General features: G+C 34.7%; 1 protein-coding gene across 1 annotated transcript in view; it reads left to right on the top strand.

Annotated features, from left to right (window-relative positions):
- lrp1ba (low density lipoprotein receptor-related protein 1Ba) overlaps positions 1-20,955 on the top strand; it is a 297,751-nt gene that overhangs the window by 234,678 nt on the left and 42,118 nt on the right. Inside the window, exons 66-71 of the mRNA XM_067398603.1 lie at positions 1,775-1,894; positions 7,698-7,814; positions 14,256-14,362; positions 14,457-14,604; positions 16,668-16,777; positions 17,454-17,586. Coding sequence (XP_067254704.1) covers positions 1,775-1,894; positions 7,698-7,814; positions 14,256-14,362; positions 14,457-14,604; positions 16,668-16,777; positions 17,454-17,586 — 735 coding nt within the window. The remainder of the gene's footprint in view (positions 1-1,774; positions 1,895-7,697; positions 7,815-14,255; positions 14,363-14,456; positions 14,605-16,667; positions 16,778-17,453; positions 17,587-20,955) is intronic.

The following is a 20,955-nucleotide window of genomic DNA, read 5'->3' as shown; positions in this document are numbered from 1 at the left end:
TACGCCCTAATGGTGGAGCGAAGAAGAGAAGCTGTCTGTCTTCTCTGAGAGAGAATCAGAAAGATAGAAGTTAAAAACGAGAAAAATTATTAACAGCATTGCATTGGATGGAGCCCGGAGGGTCCCCAGAACTCTAAGAGGCTTTTGAGGTGGTCTGACAGTGTCTTGGATCCAGGGGAGCTGAGCTCAGCCCAGGGCACTGATTAGCCAAACAGAGGGAGGGTTTAACAGGGATAATCGCATATGGAGCATGGCATTAGAGGCCGGCTTTAGACCTCCTCCTCCAAGGAGGGAGAGCGCTGTGGGTCAGGATTGCCGCTGTACCTCCGGGAATGTTGGGTCTAGGCTTAGCTTAACGCACAGTGGTCTGAAAACAAAGATGTGAGGAGAAAGAAACTGCGGTTAGTTAGACCACCTGGAAACAATATTTTTTACTTGTTTTATCATGAATTATTCATGCTTAGCAATGTTAAAATGTTCTGAAATTAATCCGTGTGAACCTTACGAATATTATCCAGGAATAATGTTTTATATACTAGCCATAATTTAACCTCAGATTCAAAAGAAAAAGAAAGCAAGCAAGCAATAACGTGTATTAAAGGATTAGTTCACTTCAGAGTTAAAATTTCCTGATAATTTACTCACCCCCATGTCATCCAAGATGTTTATGTCTTTCTTGCTTCAGTCGAAAAGAAATTAAGGTTTTTGAGGAAAACATTCCAGGAATTTTATCACTATAGTGGACTTCACTGGGGTACAATGGGTTGAAGGTCCAAATTGCAGTTCCAGTGCATGACCTTTCCAACGTGATTATGTAAAGTGTGGCACATCGCAGAGCAGTGCATGATGAGGATTTGTGGTTAAAAAGTATATACATTTTTTTTTTGTTTTTTTTTTTTTGAAAATGACAGATTGTTTTGCTAGACACGACCCTTATTTCTCGGCTGGGATCGTTTAGAGCCCTTTGAAGCTGCTTTGAAACTACATTTTGGACCTTCAACCCGTTGTACCCCAGTGAAGTCCACTATATGGAGAAAAATCCTGGAATGTTTTCCTCAAAAACCTTAATTTCTTTTCGACTGAAGAAAGAATAACATAAACATCTTGGATGACGTGGGGGTGAGTATATTATCAGGAAATTGAAGTGAACATAACCATTTAAGTTGAAAATTGCCATTTCCGGAGCATTTTGTTGTTGTTGTTTTTAAATATTCTTGTTATTGGTTAATGTAGCGATATATAATTAAATAATTAAAAGGAAAAAAAAAAACACAATGAAGTTACTAGTGCCACTAACTTCTCAAGGAGTGAGTGTTTTACCATTCAGAGAGTGTTGCATTTTACCATATTAAAAGTCAGCACAAAAACCCTCTCTGAGAAATGCTGTCTCTTAATTCCTCTCATTTCCTCTCAAGCTCCACCGCTACAGCCATCAAAGCGGCCTTTGTGTGCAAATTCACCTCCTTATATACAATCAATTGCAAGCCAATCACTGTCGGACTTCAAATCGCCTGCTGCGAGCAATGTTCCTACTATTATGCACAATCCATGTGTTTATTTCGGAGGTGTTGTGGGGAGATTAAAGAACACTTTTCTGCAGTCTGTTACTGATTCTTTATGGTTCTACTCCCTCCTGGTGTCTTCCAAAAAGTGTTGAGTAGAATAAAGGCTTAAAATATATGAACTTTCTAATACGAAGAAAACATTTGATATTTTTCTGTGTTTTGTCTTATCTTCTCAAAGTTTTGATCACATGATGTCATTATGTCTCCAGCCGAGAACACTTGCTCGCCGTCCCAGTTTCAGTGCAAGACCACAATGCACTGCATCTCCAAGCTGTGGGTGTGCGACGAGGACCCCGACTGTGCCGACGGCTCAGACGAGGCCAACTGCGGTGAGTCCGTCGACGTCGTCGTGCATTACCTCACGCTCATCACCACCATCACCATCCATAAATATCCTAGTTAAAATTCAGTGTGAGAATTTTCTGCAAGTCAAAACTCCTAAAACATTCCATTTGCTTTCATTTTGCACCGACTGTTTACCCAGAGGGCTGACTCAGATGAATAAAGATAGCTTTCATAACCGAGTTCTTACTCTAATCTTGAGGTTTTGTGGATATGCTAGTGTGCTAAGAGACGTTTTGCTGAAAACTGTTCAACCAAGCGCTAACGTCTTCTCAGGGCGAGGGTTGTCAGGTTGCATTGTGTTTGCTTTATGAGCAGCTAACCGATTAGCCTTCTCCATCGGGCCCAAAATGGAACATTTAACATACTATAATTATGCAGATTCTTTGGTTTTCCTCCATTTTAAAAGAGCAGTGCTCCTCTGTAATGACAACTGGATTTAATATGCCAAGTAAAGCAACTACTTTGGCTTGTAGACGAAATGTTCTGTTTCTGGTGAAAACTGGTTCATTGCTTGGATGTTGCTTATTGAGACTTTTCATTTAGGTATCAAGTTTGACTTGATGCAAGTTGTTAAACTAATGATGTGATACTTTAATAAGTAAAAAAAAAACATTTATTACAAAACCATTATAACTATCATATTTCAAATGTATTTACTTAAAGTCCCCCTGTAGTCAATAATTGTATCCCTTAAAACTTATCTTTGATCACCAAAATGACATATGATGTTTTATCAATGTTTTTTCCTGTGGAAAAAAAATGTCTTCATGTTATAAAATAGCTTGAATATAGCCCTACACATTTGCTTTATTTGGTATAAACGGAGCCATGAATATGCAAATGAGCCCCGCCTCCACTCAATCACACCTTTTCAGAGATCCACTCGATCTTTACTGTAGTAAATATTGCTTAGAATGTTATACATCATCATATACATAGTTCACCTGCTATATTTTGGCTCAAAAATGTATATATATATATATATATATATATATATATATATATATATATATATATATATATATATATATATATAGTTGTTATTTGCTTAAAATGTATTGCGTTTACGGCAAATCTTCTCAATCCTCATGATAACTGCATTGAGAAGATAGTAGGACGTAGAATAGAATCCCATCTGGTGAAGGTTACAGATGGGGAGGATTGTGAACTAATAAAAACAAGATTTGAGCAAGCGGCAACCTCCCCCTGTTTCTCGTGAAGCCAATACGGAAGTGAATTAAACTGCAATTCATCGACTGGCCGCTAGGGACAGGCTGCAGAAGTGAGCAGAATCTCATTGACCATCATGTTAAATTAGCCAAGTTTACAGCAGAAAAAAACATGTTTACAGTCTGGTTCATATTGTGGTTTTGGTCTATACTGCGAATTTTGCCCTTCATGACAACTCTGAGGGGGGTGAATTTTTTTATAGCTCATCTGTTTAAATTATATTAAGCCTTAAAGTTCTGCATAATTAAGGGCGTGGTCACTTGAGTGACAGGTATGCCGCTGCTGTCTGTGAGCCGTCATGTTACCTCAGCAGCTAATTTCAGCCACTGAATTTGGCATCTCAGCCGTATTTGTGCCTTTTTTCTGGATTATTTTATACAATATATGGCTTGCTGCATACTCGAGACAGATGTCAGTCTGTGTACATGTGCTCGCATGCGGGACACACGTTGTTGGATCGTCGTGGCATTGGCTAAAAGTTTTGTTCCTGAGATTTACTACAGTGACAATACCAGGAGGATATACAACTCCGACAGCACTGCATGGGTATAACTAAAACTGCTGCACCATTTTGAAAAATTATACTTTGGATACGTGCTCATTAGTTTGAGAGAACATTTGAGAGATTTGGGATATTTTACCCAAGTGCCACGGATTGGATTCATCTCGCGATCTCTATTTCATTATAAAGGTATGAAATCCCATTTGATTTGTGTTATTTGCACACCCCACACAAATTAATTAGCCTATTGGTGTTCGAGAATCTATAACGTTATCGTAAAAAAATCACCGTAGATTGACAGTAATCCTTTAGTACTTTCTAATGATAAGGCTATCTTTATTAATATTTTAGATAGTATGTAAGATAGATAGTTAGGGCGGGCGTGGTTTCAGCAACAAGTCGCATGGGCTCCAACTTCGTCCCGCCTCTTTGCCCATTTTCAGTTATCCGTGACGAGCGGTCACATGCAGGTAAGATGGCCGCGGCCTCATTTATGCGTCAAAACTGCTGTTCAGAACTCTATGGGTGACGTCACGGACACTACGTCCATATTTTTTTACAGTCTATGGATTTGAGTGGTAAAAACATTACTAGTACATTACTAATAGTAGTAGAATACTACTATTCTGTAGATGATGCTGTAACGTTTGTCTGCAGTAATATGCACGACACAGGAGATTCAGAGAAACAAACAGTATTTAATAATAAATCTGAGGTGAAACTCATAGAATGCAACTATCTGACATAAATGAGACCGAACCAAGAGCAGAGGACACCAAAGGCTTGAATATACAGAGATAACGAGGGAAATAATGAACAACTGGTGAACGTAATTTGTAACTAAGGGAACAAACTAGCAAACAGAACTCAGTCTAACTGGGACGGTGAACACAATGGAAACTAAACCAAAACAGACTTCAACATAACCCTGACAGATGCGCTTTTTGGGACGGAAAGGCTTTGTATTATAGAGCTTTAAAAGACTGACATTCTCAAGTTTGTGTAGTAGTGTTCACTTTAAAGTCCTCATTTATCCAACATAATTCCTCTATGTGTCCTTTTGTGAGTGTCTTTTTGTAGTTGAATAAAGAAGGGCATCTTCGTGTTATTGCAAGTAACATCTCTCACTTTGTAATGGCAAGCACAGTAGGTCACATCTTGCAGTGACAAATTGTCTTGTAAATTGTTTGAACTTTATATCAATCCAAAATACTTTTCATAAGTGCTGTCCATTTCTGTCCAGCAACAATTCTCTAAATTTTACAATTTACCTCTCCAAGGGACCAACTAACACTCTGGCTTTCATTGCAATGAAAGAAGAAAGTAAGCTTGAAGGTTGTAATTTTGCCATTTGGGTCTTTCAAGAAAGTTGCAATGTTTTTCTTGTAAACATCTCAAAGCTTTTTTAGTCACCAAAATATACTTTTAAGTTACATAAAATTGTCTGGTAGGGTCCGAGACAAAAATGAACTGCAAAATTGTCCTGACCCATGAGATCGCCTGTAACAATTAAAAAAAAAATACATTTTAAGAAATTTGGTTACTTGATAACTGTTGCACATTTATTCAGCTAATTAGAATAAATTTGGTTGAATATCAGAGAATATCATGGTCTTGGCAATATTGTTATTCTGGAGGTTGTATTGGATATCTCCTAATTATACAACACACTTGTGCACTTTACATCATTGAGAGGATATAATGGAATATTCACATTTACCCATCATAATTCTGTATTGATTTTTAAACATGAGGACTTTTTTTAAGTGCCTATCTGAACGTCCATCAGCGGAATGGAGCTTCATCTTCAAAAAATCAATAACTTGCTTACATCTCTTTGAAAATTAGTCATTTCTTAACAAGATATTAAGATTAAAAGCATCCACTGGTGGGTGCATAAGATTCAAAGAAGACATAGGGCATATTGATAGGTTGACTGGATGAAAAGGGGACCAAGACTTTTAATGGACATGGACATTGGCATTGGGCTTTCAAAACAGAAAGACTATAATGTAATGAACTGTAATGGACTGGATTAGCAGGGGTATTGAGCATTTTTTATTTTTTTTTCTCATAGAAATTAAAATAATTAGTTAAAATATTGAAATTTATTTTTAATATATTTTTAAATAATTATTAAAGTATTATGTAAATTATGTAAATATGACATTATTATTAAATATGAATAAATTGTATATTTTTATATTTTATTTTGAGTAAATATAAATGGATTTTTAAATTTTAGCCTATACAAAAAAAAAATCAGTAGTTCATCTTTAGTAACTGGTATTAGCATCAGTCATTCAAAAATATGCAATAAAATTGTTGTTGTTGTTGTTAATAATAATAATAATAATAATAATAATAATATTTTAAATGTTATCAGTAATTATTTGTGTATTAATAAATAAATGTAGAAATATTTAAGTATTATTGGTAATAATGTTACTAATAATAAAATACAGTAAGTAATGTATTAATTGTTAAATGTAATAATATTGTAGTATAGGCAAAATAAAATATAATATCAGTATTTTTTATTAACTTTTCCGTAGTTACTGGTGTTGGCATTAGCCATTGAAAAATGCATATTACACAATACATGCATAAAATGATTCAAAAACATTTTTTTTTATTTTTTTATTATTGTTGATACTGAGGTACTTTGCATTAGTTTATGTAGTTAGTTTTGTTAACAGGAATGATATTAATGTTTTGTTTTGTTTTTTCATCATTGTGTTCCAGTACATCACTGCATGCTCTTCTTGGTTGCTCTGGCTTGAATGGCTGAGTGCTTCGATGTGTTTTCCTGCATCACAACTAAAGATCCACATTAACGTGTTTCAGAAGAATGGATCATTGGATTCAGCTCTTATGAAACATTCAGCATGCTGCCTCGCTCTGACGCATTGAACACGGCTCTTAATTTGTTGGATGTGGCCTCTCACATCACAGCATGATCCTATTTATTTATTTTGAATTATTCGCCATGATCTGCCTCACGTTGGCAGCACGTCAGCGCAAGCTAATTAGCCCGTAGCACACTGAAAGCATACAGACTATCACAAATGCATTAAAACAATGAATTCATTCAGTACACCTGCTGTGTTTGTTTGTTTGTCTTAAAAATCAGAGTATATTGTAACAGAGCAACTGCATGTCCTGAACGTTGTTTGAAACAAACTGCTAAAATCAAGTAAATATGTGGTTCTTTTTTCTGCATTTTTATTGGATTGATGAAAAGACGTGGGCCGCATGAATTTCGCAAGGACAACAGCTGCATTTTTATTTGATTCGAAGAATCTTTTTCTTCTTTCTAACATATAAAATTGAGTGTAAAAACATATATTGGTATTTTCATTGTCTAATGAGCAAAATTCTCTCTTTTTTCCAACTTGAATGTGATTTGAGCCCTAAAGCTATATTGGGGACAAATCTTAATATTCCAGCCATGTTCTTTCCAAATTAGAATTCTCTTAATGTCATTTATGTCAGGGAATTAGCACTCAAACACAGCATTGTGATTGTCAATTAATCATGCATTATGTTCTCATCTCTCAAGATAGTTGGATTAGTCGTCGCAGACATTCAGATGAGGGGAAATTGCATTCCTGATTTCCTGTACTCAAATGAGCTCGGATTAGCATGTTGATTATTTTAGAGAAATGAAGATGTGATTTACACCATTGTGCCTTTGATTCAGCCTTTGTGGGATCCTGTAAAAAAAAAAAAAAAAAAAGTTTTTCTTATGTTTTATGTATGGTAAAAACTGGCAGATTGCAGGAAACATTAAACATTAGTAAATATGTACTAATAAGATATGAATATACCAGCCTATGTGATAAGCTGAAAACCATCACAGGGTTATTAAAATCCTAATTTTCTATGAATTTATTTAATAAGTGTTTTAAAGTCTGAATATTGTAAAAAAAAAAAAGATAAAGAAAAACATGTTATAGTTTAGTTTATCTAAGCTAGCTCAGGATCCTGTTTATTTTACACAATAATATTAAGTGGGACATTTAAATGGATGCTTTGTTTGTTTGTGTATGCAGATGAAAAGACATGCGGGCCACATGAATTTCGATGCAAGGACAACAATTGCATACCGGACCACTGGAGGTGTGACGGCCAGAGCGACTGCAGCGACAATTCAGACGAGGAGAACTGCAGTACGTGCTTCTGCATTTAATTCTAAACTATTACAAAGTTATGCAGTGAATAGTTTAACAAACATTTCCTCTGTGGATAATGTCTGACTTCAAAAACAGTAGTAAAACTAAAGAAAGCAAAGCACCTTTTGTTTTTGTTTAAGTGGAGTTCAAACAAATTGTTCAAAGAATCTCCAAATGTGATGTGTATTGGTTAGTTTAGTTTCATTATGTTTTGTTTTTTAGTTTGGTTTAATTGTTTTGCCTTTTTAGTTTCATTGTGCTGCGTTATTTAGTTTCATTGTATTGTTTTGTCGTTTAGTGTAGTTGATCGTGCTGTGTTTCGTTTCATTGTGCTGTTTTTAGTTTAGTTTCATTGTGCTGTGCATTTTTGTTTAATTTAGTTGCATTGCTTTGTATTTAGTTTTAATTCCATTGTAATGTGTTATTTAGTTTAGTTTCATTATACTGTTTTTTTGTGTAGTTTAGTTTCATTGTGTAGTGGTTGGTGTTAGTTTAGTTTTTGTGCTGTGCATTTTTAGTTGCACTGTTGTGTTTAGTTTTAGTTTCATTGTGCTGTTATTTAGTTTAATTGTGCCATGTTTAGTTTTATTTTAGTTTCAGTTTAATTTCATTGAGCTGTGCGTTGTTGTTAGTTTAGTTTTGTTTCATTGCATAATTTTTAGTTTATTTTTAGTTTAGTTTCATTGTGCTGTGTTTTGTTTAGTTTCATTTCATTGTGCTGTTTTGTCATTTGGTTTTGTTGTGCTTTGCTTTTAGTTTCACTGTTTTGTTGTTTTGTTTTGTTGTGCTGTTATTTAGTTTTACTGTTTAGTTGTTTTGTTGTGCTGTGTTGTTTAGTTTTTACTGTTTTGTCATTTTGTTGTGCTGTTTAGTTTCACAGTTTAGTCATTTTCTTGTGCTGTTGTTTAGTTTCACTGTTTTGTCGTTCTGTTGTGATGTGTTGTTTGGTTTCACTGTTTTGTCGTTTTGTTTTGTTGTGCTATGTTGTTTAGTTTCACTGTTTTGTTATTTTGTTGTGCTATGTTGTTTAGTTTCACTGTTTTGTTGTTTTGTTGTGGTGTTTAGTTTCACTGTTTAGTTGTTTTGTTTTGTTGTGCTGTGTTGTTTAGTTTCACGGTTTTTATTGTTTTGTTTCGTTGTGCTGTGTTTAGTTTCACTGTTTTGTTGCTTTGTTTCGTTGTGTTCAGTTTCACTGTTTTGTTTTGTTGTTTTGTTTTGTTGTTTTGTTTTGTTGTGCTGTGTTGTTTAGGTTCACTGTTTTGTCATTCTGTATTGATATGCTGTGTAGTTTCACTGTTTTGTTTACTTATTTGTGCTCTGTTTAGTTAGACTGTTTTATTGTTTAGCTTTGTTGTGCTGTGTTGTTTAGTTTAGTTTAGTTTAGTTTAGTTTAATTACATTGTGCTATATTGTTATTTTAGTTGGTGTTTTGAGTTTTGTTATTTAATTAAGTTTCATTATGCTGTTTTGTTTTCATTATTCTGTGTAGTTTAGGATTGTTTTGTTGTGCTGTTCTGTTGTGTGTTATTTAGATGTTTAGTTTTGTTTACTTCATTGTGCTGTATTGTTTAGATTTAGTTTCATTGTGCTGTTTTTTTGTTATTTAGTTGTTTGATTCTGCTGATTTGTTTAGTTTAGTTTGATTATACTGTTTTGTTATGTAGTTTAGTTTAGTTTCATTGTGTTGTTATGTTTACTATAGTTTAGTTTAATGCCGCAATGATGCTACAATCTGCTTGTCCTCTTTGACATCTGAGTGCTTTGACATTTAAATACATGCAGCTTTCACATATTCCTCTTATCACACTTTGCAACTAGACATACTGTACTACACAGCAGGGTTTCTGAAAACAACAAAAATGGATTCATGCTCTGCAGTGTGTGGCACATAGATGTTGGATCTTCAGAGAGAGTCTTACAAGCTAGCGTGATGCGTCTGTGTGTGGCAGTGTGTGAGACATCTTTTTATTTAGTATGGGTCTCAAACAGTGTCCAAATGTGCTTCATTATTGTGCTCTGAGTGAGTGTGTGTGTGATTGTTGCCTCAAATCTCAAATGTTTATTCCCTATTTTGTTCCCTGATGTCTGGGTCATTATGTGAGCACAGAACAAGTTCTCCAGTAGTCAAAGAGCTCCTGAAGCCCAGTGGATCTCATCACACTTCAACTGCATCTCGAGCCTCTTGCTTTACACTTTCAATCAAGAGTGTGAGAGAAACAGAGTGAGAATAAGATTGTCTGTTGATTGCTGTGAAAGTTTATATGTCTCCCAAATAGTGATTATATCAATTTTCCTGAAATACAGACAGGTATTTTTATTGTCCTCTCAGTGTGGTACTAACTACCATCCACTGGAGCGTAGCTGTACATTTTTGTCAGCTCTGTGACGTTGATTGACAGTTAGCGGAGAAAGTGTCCTACTGAATGGCAGAATCGATCTCACACCCTGATCTGCAATTTGGTTTTAATAGCTGTGGTCTTGTTGCTCCCGGCACCGGCTCCCGTGATAAACGGTGATGTAAATTTGCCATCGTAGTGGTTTGTTTTTTTCTCTGTGCTGTGGCCTGAGCTCTGACCATTAATTTACTAGATTACTGAGCCACTGCCATCATTTTTTTCAAAATGTGATGTAAGCCACACTTGTGCATGCAGCAGAAAGCATGAAAACAATTGCCACCTCATTGATACTGCTTCCCTTTCCTTTTCCCCTTGCTGTTCCAATTTAACTTCTTGGTGCTGCTATTTCACTTTTCTTTCCGCTCTGTTTTTCCTTTACTTCCTTTTACTTTTCCTTTTTTGTTTTATTTTTCATTTTCTTCCCTTTCCTCTTTCCCTTCCCATTCCCCTTCCTCTTCCTAGTATTCTTCCTCTTCCCCTTCCTTTTCCAATTTGTTTTTCCTTTACTACATTTTATTTTACATTTCCTTTGTTTGTTTTTCCTTTTTTGTTTTCCTTTTATTTTATTTCCTTCTTCCCTTTTCTTTTCCTTTCCCCTCTCTTTCCCCTTCCCCTTCCTGCAATTCATTCTCTTCCCCTTCAATTTCCCATCTGTTTTTCCTTCACTTTCTTTCTTTACCTCTACACTTCCTGTTACCTTTGCATTTCATTTCCTTCCTTTTCCTGTTCTTCTTTCTTTCTTTCTTTCTTTCTTTCTTTCTTTCTTTCTTTCTTTCTTTCTTTCTTTCTTTCTTTCTTTCTTTCTTTCTTTCTTTCTTTCTTTCTTTCTTTCTTTTATTGTTTGTCTTTTTCTTTGCTTGTCCTTTTTTTTGGGTTTGGTTTTTGATTAAATTTTCTTCCTTGTTCCTTCCCTTTCCCCTTCCTTTTCCTGGCATAAGTCCTCTTTCCCTTTCCTCTCTATTTTTCATTCACTTTCATTCACATTTTACTTCAATTCACATTTTATTTTTACCATTAACTTTTCCTTTCATTCCTTTTCCTCTTTTTCCTCCTGTTCTTCTTATCTTCCCCCTTTTCCTTTTTTTCTTTTATTTCCTTTTCTATCCTGTCCTTCTTTACCACTTTTCTTCCTTTGCCCTTCCTGTCCTTTGAAGTTGTGTTTAGACTTACTGGTTGGTATTTGTTTAAAACTTTAAAGGGTACACAAAGTACTCAAAACAAATCAATGTCAGTTTAAAGCAGCTGTTGTCTCAGCATTATTTACTAAATATCAACAATGTCTTGAAGGTTTCCCAGCTGTCACATCAGATTTATGAGCTGTGGGTTTGTGTGCAAATGAATGTGCTCTTCTCAGTCTCCTTACTTCCTTTTTCCTCTCGCTCATCCTTTCGCTATCAATATCTCCATCTCTTTCAATTAAAAGTGAGCTCACAGATCCCTCACTGATCTACATCTCAAAAGACACTAATACAAACATGTTATGTATTTAAGCAGTAGCAGCATGCAGCCTTTCCCTAGAGGTTGTTTTTTAATGAATACGGGCTACTGAAGAGCATTTGTTAGGCACAAGCTTACATTTTAGCTAGCTGAAAGTGTCTATTTATATATAACAGGATCTATTTTTGCAGGATTTCACTTGATTAAGAAAGAAAATATGTGTCATATTTGGTCACCCATTAATCTAGAGATAAATTCCCAATCTGAAGTGTATGTGTGTGTGTGTGTGTGTGTGTGTGTGTGTGTGTGCATCCTGCCATAATATCATAGTGTATTTGCTCACTTTGCTGAATGGGAGTGAAAACAGACAGATTTCTTTTCATCCGTTGGATTCACCTTGGGAGCCTTGCACAGAAACATCACTGGGAGGATATAAAGGCTCTCATTGGGTCGTGGAGTCGTGATGTCAGGGCAGATAATCTGCGACGAGCTGGAGCCGGATGCAGAGAGACTGATAATAGAGTTAGAGGAGTGCCACAGCAGCGCTCACTTATTGTGATCGAACAGATTTGTGCTCCTTTCTTTTTCTTTCTTTCTTTCTTTCTTTCCTTCTTTCTTTCTTTCTTTCTTTCTTTCTTTCTTTCTTTCTTTCTTTCTTTCTTTCTTTCTTTCTTTCTTTCTTTCTTTCTTTCTTTCTTTCTTTCTTTCTTTCTTTCTTTCTTTCTTTTTTACTGTTTGTAATTAATCTCAGTACCCTTGAGCAAGGCACCTACCCCCAATCGCTCCCTGGGGTCACAGCAAAAAATGGCTGCCCACCAGCCACCGGTCCCCACAATGTAAATTAATTAATAAAAATACTAAATTATGAGAAAATAAAGGTGTGCACAGTGTCCTGTGATGGTTAGGTTTAGGGTTAGGGGTAGGGTAGGGGGATAGAAAGTACGGTTTGTACAGTATAAAATGCATTGTGGCCTATGGAAAGCCCCCACAATTCAAACAAACGTGTGTGTGTGTGTGTGTGTGTGTGTGTGTGTGTGTGTGTGTGTGTGTGTGTGTGTGTGTGTGTGTGTGTGTGTGTGTGTGTGTGTGTGTGTGTGTGTGTGTGTGTGTGTGTGTGTGTGTGTGTGTGTGTGTGTGTGTGTGTGTGTGTGTGTGTGTGCGCGCACTTGGATAGGTGAAATGCAGAGTACAGATTCCAAGTATGGGACACCATACTTGCCTACACATCATGTCCCTTTCACTTTACTCTGTCTCTTTACCTTTTCTTTCATAATTTTTGTTCATTCTGTCATTGTATCATTCCTTCTTCCATCTTTTGTGTTTTTTCTTTTGTATCTTTCATTTGTGCATTCTGTCAATACATTTTCATTCTTTGATCTTTCATTTGTTTGCTTTTCTTTTTTCTGTGTATCTTTCTTTTGTTCATTCTGTCCGTTTTTGTTCTTTTGTTTGTTTCTTACTTTTTGTTTGTTCTGTCTGTATCTTTTGTTCTTTCATTTGTTTGTTTTTCTTTTTTGTGTCTTTACTTGTTTATTCTGTCTGTATCTTTTGTGTTCCATGTGTCGTTTCCTACTCTTTTGTATCTTTCGTTTGTCCATTCTGTCTGTTTCTTTTCTTTCATTTGTTTGTTTATTTGTTTCATTTTTGTATCTTCCATTTGTTCATTCTGTCTGTATCTTTTGTTCTTTTATGTTTCATTTGTGTGTTTGTTTCTTCTGTGTATCTATAATTTGTTTATTCTCTTTTTTGTTTTCATTTGATTCTTTAATTTTTTTTATTTGTTTCTTTATTACTTTTTTGTTTTTCGTTTGTTCATTCTGTCTTTTTTTTTGCTCATTCACTTTCATTTTTTACTCTTTCTGTTTCATTTATTTTCTTATTTGTCCTGTATGCCATTTTTTATCGTCTTTCTTGTGCTTGGTCTTTCTTTCTAAATTGTTCTTTTGTCTGTAATTGATTTTCTTACTCTGTCTTTAGATCTTTAATCTTTTATTAGTTAGTTTGTTTCTTACTTTGTGTATTTCTTTGTTTTCCTTGTTTTTGTTTTTGTTTTCTGTCATTTATTTGTTTGCTCATTTGTTTGTTCTGTATGTCTATTTTTCTTTAGTCATTTCATACTCATTCTTTTTGTCTTTATTTCTGTCTCATTCATTTTATCTGTCTGTCTTTTATTTGTTTGCATTTATTCACTTGTTTGTCCCTTTTTTTTCTCCTTTTGATGTCTGTCTTTCTTTTCTGTCTGTTGTTTGTTTGCCAATTCGGTCTGTCTTTTTTATTATTATTTGCTTTAATCTCTAGCTCATTTTCACATTTCTAGCTCATTCTAGGCATTTCTTAGGCTTCCTGCCAAATCTCACCAGAGGATGTCTGGATGTGTCTTTCTGTTCATAACAACAGAAGAAAAGCTGTTGTTTAGCCATTTGTTTGTTTGTTTTACTGCTGCCAAATGCTTATTCAGCTTCCACAGCCCATACTCCATGTTTCCAATGGTAAAAGAAATTCAAATTATAGATCAATCTATGTCTTTCTCACTCTCTCTCTCTCTCTCTCTCTCTCTCTCTCTCTCTCTCTCTCTCTCTCTCTCTCTCTCTCTCTTCTGTTTTAGAGCCAGTAACATGTAACTCGAAAAATTTCATCTGTGCCAACGGAGAGTGCATCTCCTCGCGTTTCCGTTGTGACGGCGATTTCGACTGCACCGATAACTCTGACGAGGTTTCAAGAACCATATTCATTAGTCACACCATTAATATACATCGTTAATCTCACTCCTGTTAAAGTGCTGACATCTTGCACATGTGTTTTTCAGAGAGGCTGTGAGAGCCACTGCTCAGAGGATCAGTTCCAGTGCCTGAATCATCTCTGTATCTCAGTCAAATGGCTCTGTGATGGACAGGAAGACTGCAAAACTGGAGAGGATGAGGCCAACTGCAGTCCTGCCAACACCGCCATGACAGGTTAGCTGCTTTCACCCGCTTTAAATAATGCAAACGGATCCAGACAGCTAGCTTTGCGCTTTTATAATCACATGTCACTGAGAGGACACCTTTTATCCAAAGGGAATCACAGGCCTTCGGCTACACAATGGAGACTGGAGATCTCTGCTTAAACCCTATGATGCTGCCTTCATTTATAACCGCTAAGCCACTACCGCTTAAAACTAACAGCAGAATGACCCCACATTTGTCATCCGCTGTTACCAAACTGCATTTAAATGTCACCACAGGATTTTTGTTCCAGGGAATGACTTGTTCCTCCCTCAGCGTTACTCCTTTGAGTCTAAAACTGTTGCCTAAGTACACTTAGTATAAGTACGGTAAACCTGCTAAAACGCTGGCCCAATTTATATTTTATAAGAGGTTACTATAAAGACGTATGTATGTATGTATGTTTTTTTTTTTTTTTTTTTTTTTACACGTGTATATATATATATATATATGTATATATACACTGCGTTCCAATTTATTATGCAAGTGACATATCAGTAAGATTTCAGTAGAATAAACATTTAGATTTTAGTTTTTCTAAGAAAATGTTTGTTTGTTTGTTTATTTATCCATGTCTTTTTAGATAACTGGTATCAATCTCAGACAAAATAATTTTCCAGATCTGTGGAAACCCTACTTAGAGGTTGTTCCACATTATTAAGCAAGTCACAGTTCTCATGCAATATGGGAAGAACAAAGATCTTTCTGAAGATGAAAAGCATGAAATGGTGCACTGTTGTGCAAAAGGCATGAAAACAACTAATAGTTTGTGAATGGAGATTATCAAACTATCATAAGATTTGTGAGTGATTTGGAGCACAGCAGAACTCGGTCAGATAAAGGCTTATTAATGAAAGTTCCTGTCAAAAAAATTAATTGTATTAAAAGGGCAGCTATAAAAAAGCCAGTGTTGAGCAGCAAACAGGTATTAGAAGCTGCTGGTGTCTCTGGAGTCTCAAGATGCTCTCCATGCAGGCTGGCAGTTGTGCGTAAAGATGCATTTCAGACACTCCAAACCAAACCTCACAAAGAGAAACATTTACAGTGGATTTAGAAAAAAATGAAGACTCATTTTAGCTATGATATAAAAAGGAGTATAGTGCCTTCTGAAATACAATGCACTATGTACTATCCCATGCTGCAAAAAAAAACACCACAGCAATAAAACTGTTTGAAAATGTATTTCTAAACCCACTTCTAAACCCATCAAAGATGAAATGAGTAAGCTTCAGGCTGAAGGAAATGCAAATTCACAGCAGAGGTCATTAAATGGGGAAAAGTAACTTGCATTACTTTTTTGAAAAAGTAACTCAGATATTAAATGTAAAAGTAATGTGTTAGTTTACTCATTACTAAAGTAATCTGATTACGTAACTCAAGTTATTACTTGTAATGTTTTTATTTTATTTATTTAGTTATTTATTTTTAGCTAAAGAACTCAAGAATACTCAAGAATTATGCATTTTCACAACCTCAAATTCATCTCTTATTTTAACCCCAAGAGACTTAAAGTGTTTTTTTTTTTTTTTTTTTTATGTTGAGGTCTCCCTCCACTTTTTCTTGGCCCTCGTCTTGAATATTTCATATTTTGTGCTGTGCCCAGGGTACCTGAGTACATCCACGCCTGCAACCGCTGAGTGAATTATTCTGATCGTAAGGACCACTAGAGATGCATTCAGAAAGCTCTCAAACTCCCTCCCCTTTTTTTTGCTCTTTCCCTGCGACTCAGAGCAAGTCAGGGGAATTTTACCCTCCAATTAATATTAATGCAGCTAAAAACATCTCAAAAGTGCAGCCAGAAATCTCTCACAACCTCTCACTGACCAAATCTGCAGCTCAGTTTATTTCAGACTATGCCAGTCTACAGCAGAGAGTCACGTCTGCGATATGGATACTTTCAAGGAATGTATTGTCCCAGGACATGTAGATTGACATGCCTTATTATAGATGGCTTGGTTTTGAGAGGATCCTTTGAAGAAAGATTTTTGTGTGTGTGTGGTTTGAATATGAGTCTTTATTTTGTTTCTATGCAGCTCGGCCTACGTCATGTGGTCAGAACGAGTATGTTTGCGTTGGAGGGGGGTGTGTGTCGGCTAGCCAACGCTGTGATGGACAGAATGACTGTTCAGATGGATCTGATGAGGTCAGTTGGGTACATACACTGAATCTACACAGTGTTTCAGCTGTTTTGGTCACTACAGCGGAAGTCAATGGGGTCCAAATTATATGAAAATTGTTATCATTTACTCATTCTCATGAGGTTCCTAACTTGTATGGCTTTGTTCTTAATAAAACACATTAAATATAAAATATTTTCATCAAGATAATGGAAGTCAGTGGGGTCCAAAACAGTCAAGCTCCAAAAAGAACCTAAAAGTAGCCTGGGATTAATCCAAATGATGACAGAGAGCGTATTTTTGGGTGAAGTATCCTTTTAACTATGATGCAACGTTGCACAGCATTGCTCCGTTGTTTCTTGGTGGTTCCAGGCTGTTTCCTCAAGACTACGGTCTCTTTTCTCGAGGGACTTTGGTTTAATTACACCCTTACTCATAATGCAGTGTCAACAGTTCAACCGAGTTTGCCTGTCCTAATAAGGACCATTAAAACAGACCTCTTTTTCAAAGGCCCCTAGAGAGCCAAGGCCGCATTTCTTTCATGCATTATATATAAAAAGCAATTTCAGCTGTAGGAGAAGATCAAAGGTCATTGCTAAAGAGAACGCGCCTTTTAATTCAGCCAATCATTCAGTTGCGTTATTGAAATAGTCAAGCCTATATGATTGAAATGTTCGTGTGTGTGTGTGTGTGTGAGAGCAGGTGGACTGCATTCGGGAGTGTAAGGAGGACGAGTTCCTGTGTCGTAATCGAGCACACTGTGTTCCCGCTCGCTGGAGGTGCGACAGGGTCTTCGACTGTCTGGATCAGAGTGACGAGGACAACTGTGACCAGGGTAACACTCCGAAATCTGATACTGGGCGGTGCATTTCTATTTCCCAGGATGCTTTGCATGGAATCGAGAAAGTGATGTTGAAATTAAGTGATATTTTATGTATTTCTGAGTGAAGGGAAGGACTTGTTAGTTTTAAATGTTCAATAAGGTATATATTTAACATGCTATTAGCTAGTATTTAACAGGAAGATATTAGTTTGAGAGGTTTTATTTATTTACTTATTTATTTACGTTTCCACTACAACAAATATTATTTTTGTTAGTGGACTTTAGTCTTGTTGTACACAACTTAAATTTATTTTGTGGTGGTAGATGATGATGGTGATTAATAATTTTAAAACTTCAAATATTTTTTTATTGTACAAAGTTATAGCTAAACTTTCAGATATTAAATAGTTTAATAAATATAATTTATATAATACAATAAAAATAATAATTAGCTGATGGTTCAATAAATAAATGTAAATTATGTAAAACAATTAAAAATAATAATATTGTTTTTAATTACAATAATAATAGTCATCATCATAATTTATCATCATCAATTAGCTGATTGTTCAATAAATAATTATAAATTATATAAAACAATAAAAATAATAAATATTATTTATAATAATCATCATCATCATTTATCATCATAATTAGCTGATTGTTCAATAAATAAATATAAATAATATAAAACAGATAAAAATAATACATATTATAATAATCATCATCATCATTTATCATCAATTAGTTGATTGTTCAATAAACACTTATAAATTATATAAAACAATTAAAAATAGTTATAGCTAACCTAAAAAAAATTTAAAATCATTATATTATAATAGATTATCAAATCATTCAATTTCAAATTATTTAAAGTGTAAAAAGTTATAGCTAACCATTCAGTTATGAAGTTACTTATTTTAATAAATAGTGTGAAACAATAAAATATAAAAAATATTAAAAATGTGATTGATTGATTGATTGATTGATTGATTGATTGATTGATTGATTGATTGATTGATTGATGTACACAGTTATTCACAGTTATATGCACACACACATTTGATAGAGTACCACATATAAACCATATTTGATAGAGTACCACCATACCACATATTTTAATAAATTGGTACAAATTAAACCAAAAGAATGACATCATTCACTCAGTCATTTACTGTGGCAGCCTTAAATAAAATAATTAACATTTACTAAACAAATAAAATTAAATAAAAATGTTAAGTGTTCATTTCTGATGTTTCCATTTTTTACTACAGGCCTGTGTTACATATGTGTTTTTATGCATTATGTGTTTGTGACTGCCATATATTACATAAAAAGTATGTTAACTAAATGTACCTGTTACATCAGCCATAAAACCCCAGTTCATCCGTACAAGCCACAGTGACAGACGTGTGCGACTGACTGACGGATTTATGCCAATGCCTTTAAATATCAGTTTCAACCCATGACAGACTTGAGGGATTTTGGAAAGCATGATTCCCAGTCCCTCATCACAAGAATACATTACGGCGGATCAGTCGAACCGTGTGCGGCACAGCACGGAAAAAAAATCCCCTGCCTCACGAGAGAAGTCATTTCCCGAATATTTGTGAAAATTGGCGAGGATGAAAGGTTTCATGTTGCCACTTGATATCTGACAAGCGAGTACATGAAAGGCCTAATTTCAGTGTTTTGAAAAATTGCAGTTGTTGATATTGTTGTGAAGACAACGCCTGCCGTCGTACACCTGCGGCTCTTTAGAAGTGTTTGCATCAAAGATGAAGTCCTGCTTCTAAACACCGTATTTATTTATTTGCCATTTTCTATCTTCTAAACATCATTGTGGTTATATGAAATTTCATAAGATATCTCTTCCTAGTTTGTGTTCCTTTCAGATGGCGCTGAATCAATGGATGTGTATTGACTTTTGCCTTTGATCTTTTCTGAGTTACACAGTCCCGACAGTGATGCGGGTTCGGTTTTAACGCTTGAGAAGATATGGAAAGTTCCTTTGTTTCTCTCTCCTGCTCCCTGTTGCACTTGAGTAATAGATTTAATTACTTAAATTAAATATAATGAAACTAAATTAAGAATTGAATAAACATGCATTTGTTACAACAAGCTTTGATAACCTGATTTTTATAGTTTCAGAAGAAAATGGGAGTGATAAAACTCAGAAATAATGCAGAGGTGTTTGTGATGGTTGCCAGTGTGTTGCTATGCAGTTGCTATGGGGTTACTAGGGCATTGTTAGGTAGTTGTTTACTAAAGAACCCATCTTGCCTTGTAAAGGCCACTAAAAAACTGCACTAAAAGATTTTTGGTTTTGTTTTTCCATCAATTTGGTCTCTGCTTATTGCATACAAAATAAAATAAAACATTACAAAAAATAACTATTATATGATTAAGTTGTGAAGGGCATAAAATAAGGCTGAAATAAAACACAATTTTATTATTATTTATTTATTTGTAAGTTTATTTATTTATTTATTCATTCATTTATTAGTTTATTGGTCTAGTTTTTCCTCCACATATGAGTCTTTTAATTGTTCGTTCTTTTCATTGTGTAGGTAGGCATAATTGAGAAAAGCTAAAATAAAGGACAATTTTATTTCATTTTCTTTGATTCACTTTGATTTATTTGGGTGTTTGGTTGTTTATTTAATGATTTATTTATCTAGAATTAAAATTATATTTTAATTTAAAACAAATGCACACACACACACATATGATTATTTTCATTGTATCAGGCAGAAAAATAAAAAAAGCTGAAATACGAGACAGTTTTAGTACAATTTTCATTCATCGATTCATTTATTTATTATCCATCTATATTTTGTTGGTTATTTGTTGGTTTGTTTATTTATTATTGGTTTATTGGTCTGCTAACTCTACCCCCAAACATGTGAGTCTTTGCGTTTTTTTGTTAATACCTAAAATGAGAAAAGCTGGAATAAGAGACAGTTTTAGTTTTTGTTGTTGTTGTTGTTATTGTTGTTTTGTTTTGTTTTTTAATTTATTTACTTTATTAATTTAGTTATTAATTTGTTTTAATATAATTTTACTTAATTTAGTTTGTTTTTCCCCCACATATATGATTATTTTCATTGTGTCAGGCAGAAAAATTAGAAAATCCTAAAAAAAAAGAGACAATTTTGGTATAATTTAATTTTCTTTTTTTCATGATTTTGCTTTTTTCTTCATCATTCAAGTTTTTAAGTGCACTTGCAATTTAACTTTGACTTTAAGTGCACTTGTTTGTAAGACTTGCATTTGCACCCTTGCATCCTACTTTGGTCCAGCATCAGGGCGTCGTGTTTTATTCAGGGAAACTCTGATATTAATGTCCATTTCTGTCAAACACCTACTAGAAAACTCTCT

The sequence above is a fragment of the Chanodichthys erythropterus genome, chromosome 10 (assembly GCF_024489055.1).
Source record: "Chanodichthys erythropterus isolate Z2021 chromosome 10, ASM2448905v1, whole genome shotgun sequence".
NCBI classification, from domain to species: Eukaryota; Metazoa; Chordata; class Actinopteri; order Cypriniformes; family Xenocyprididae; genus Chanodichthys; species Chanodichthys erythropterus.
This window is presented reverse-complemented; position numbering and strand designations above follow the sequence as displayed.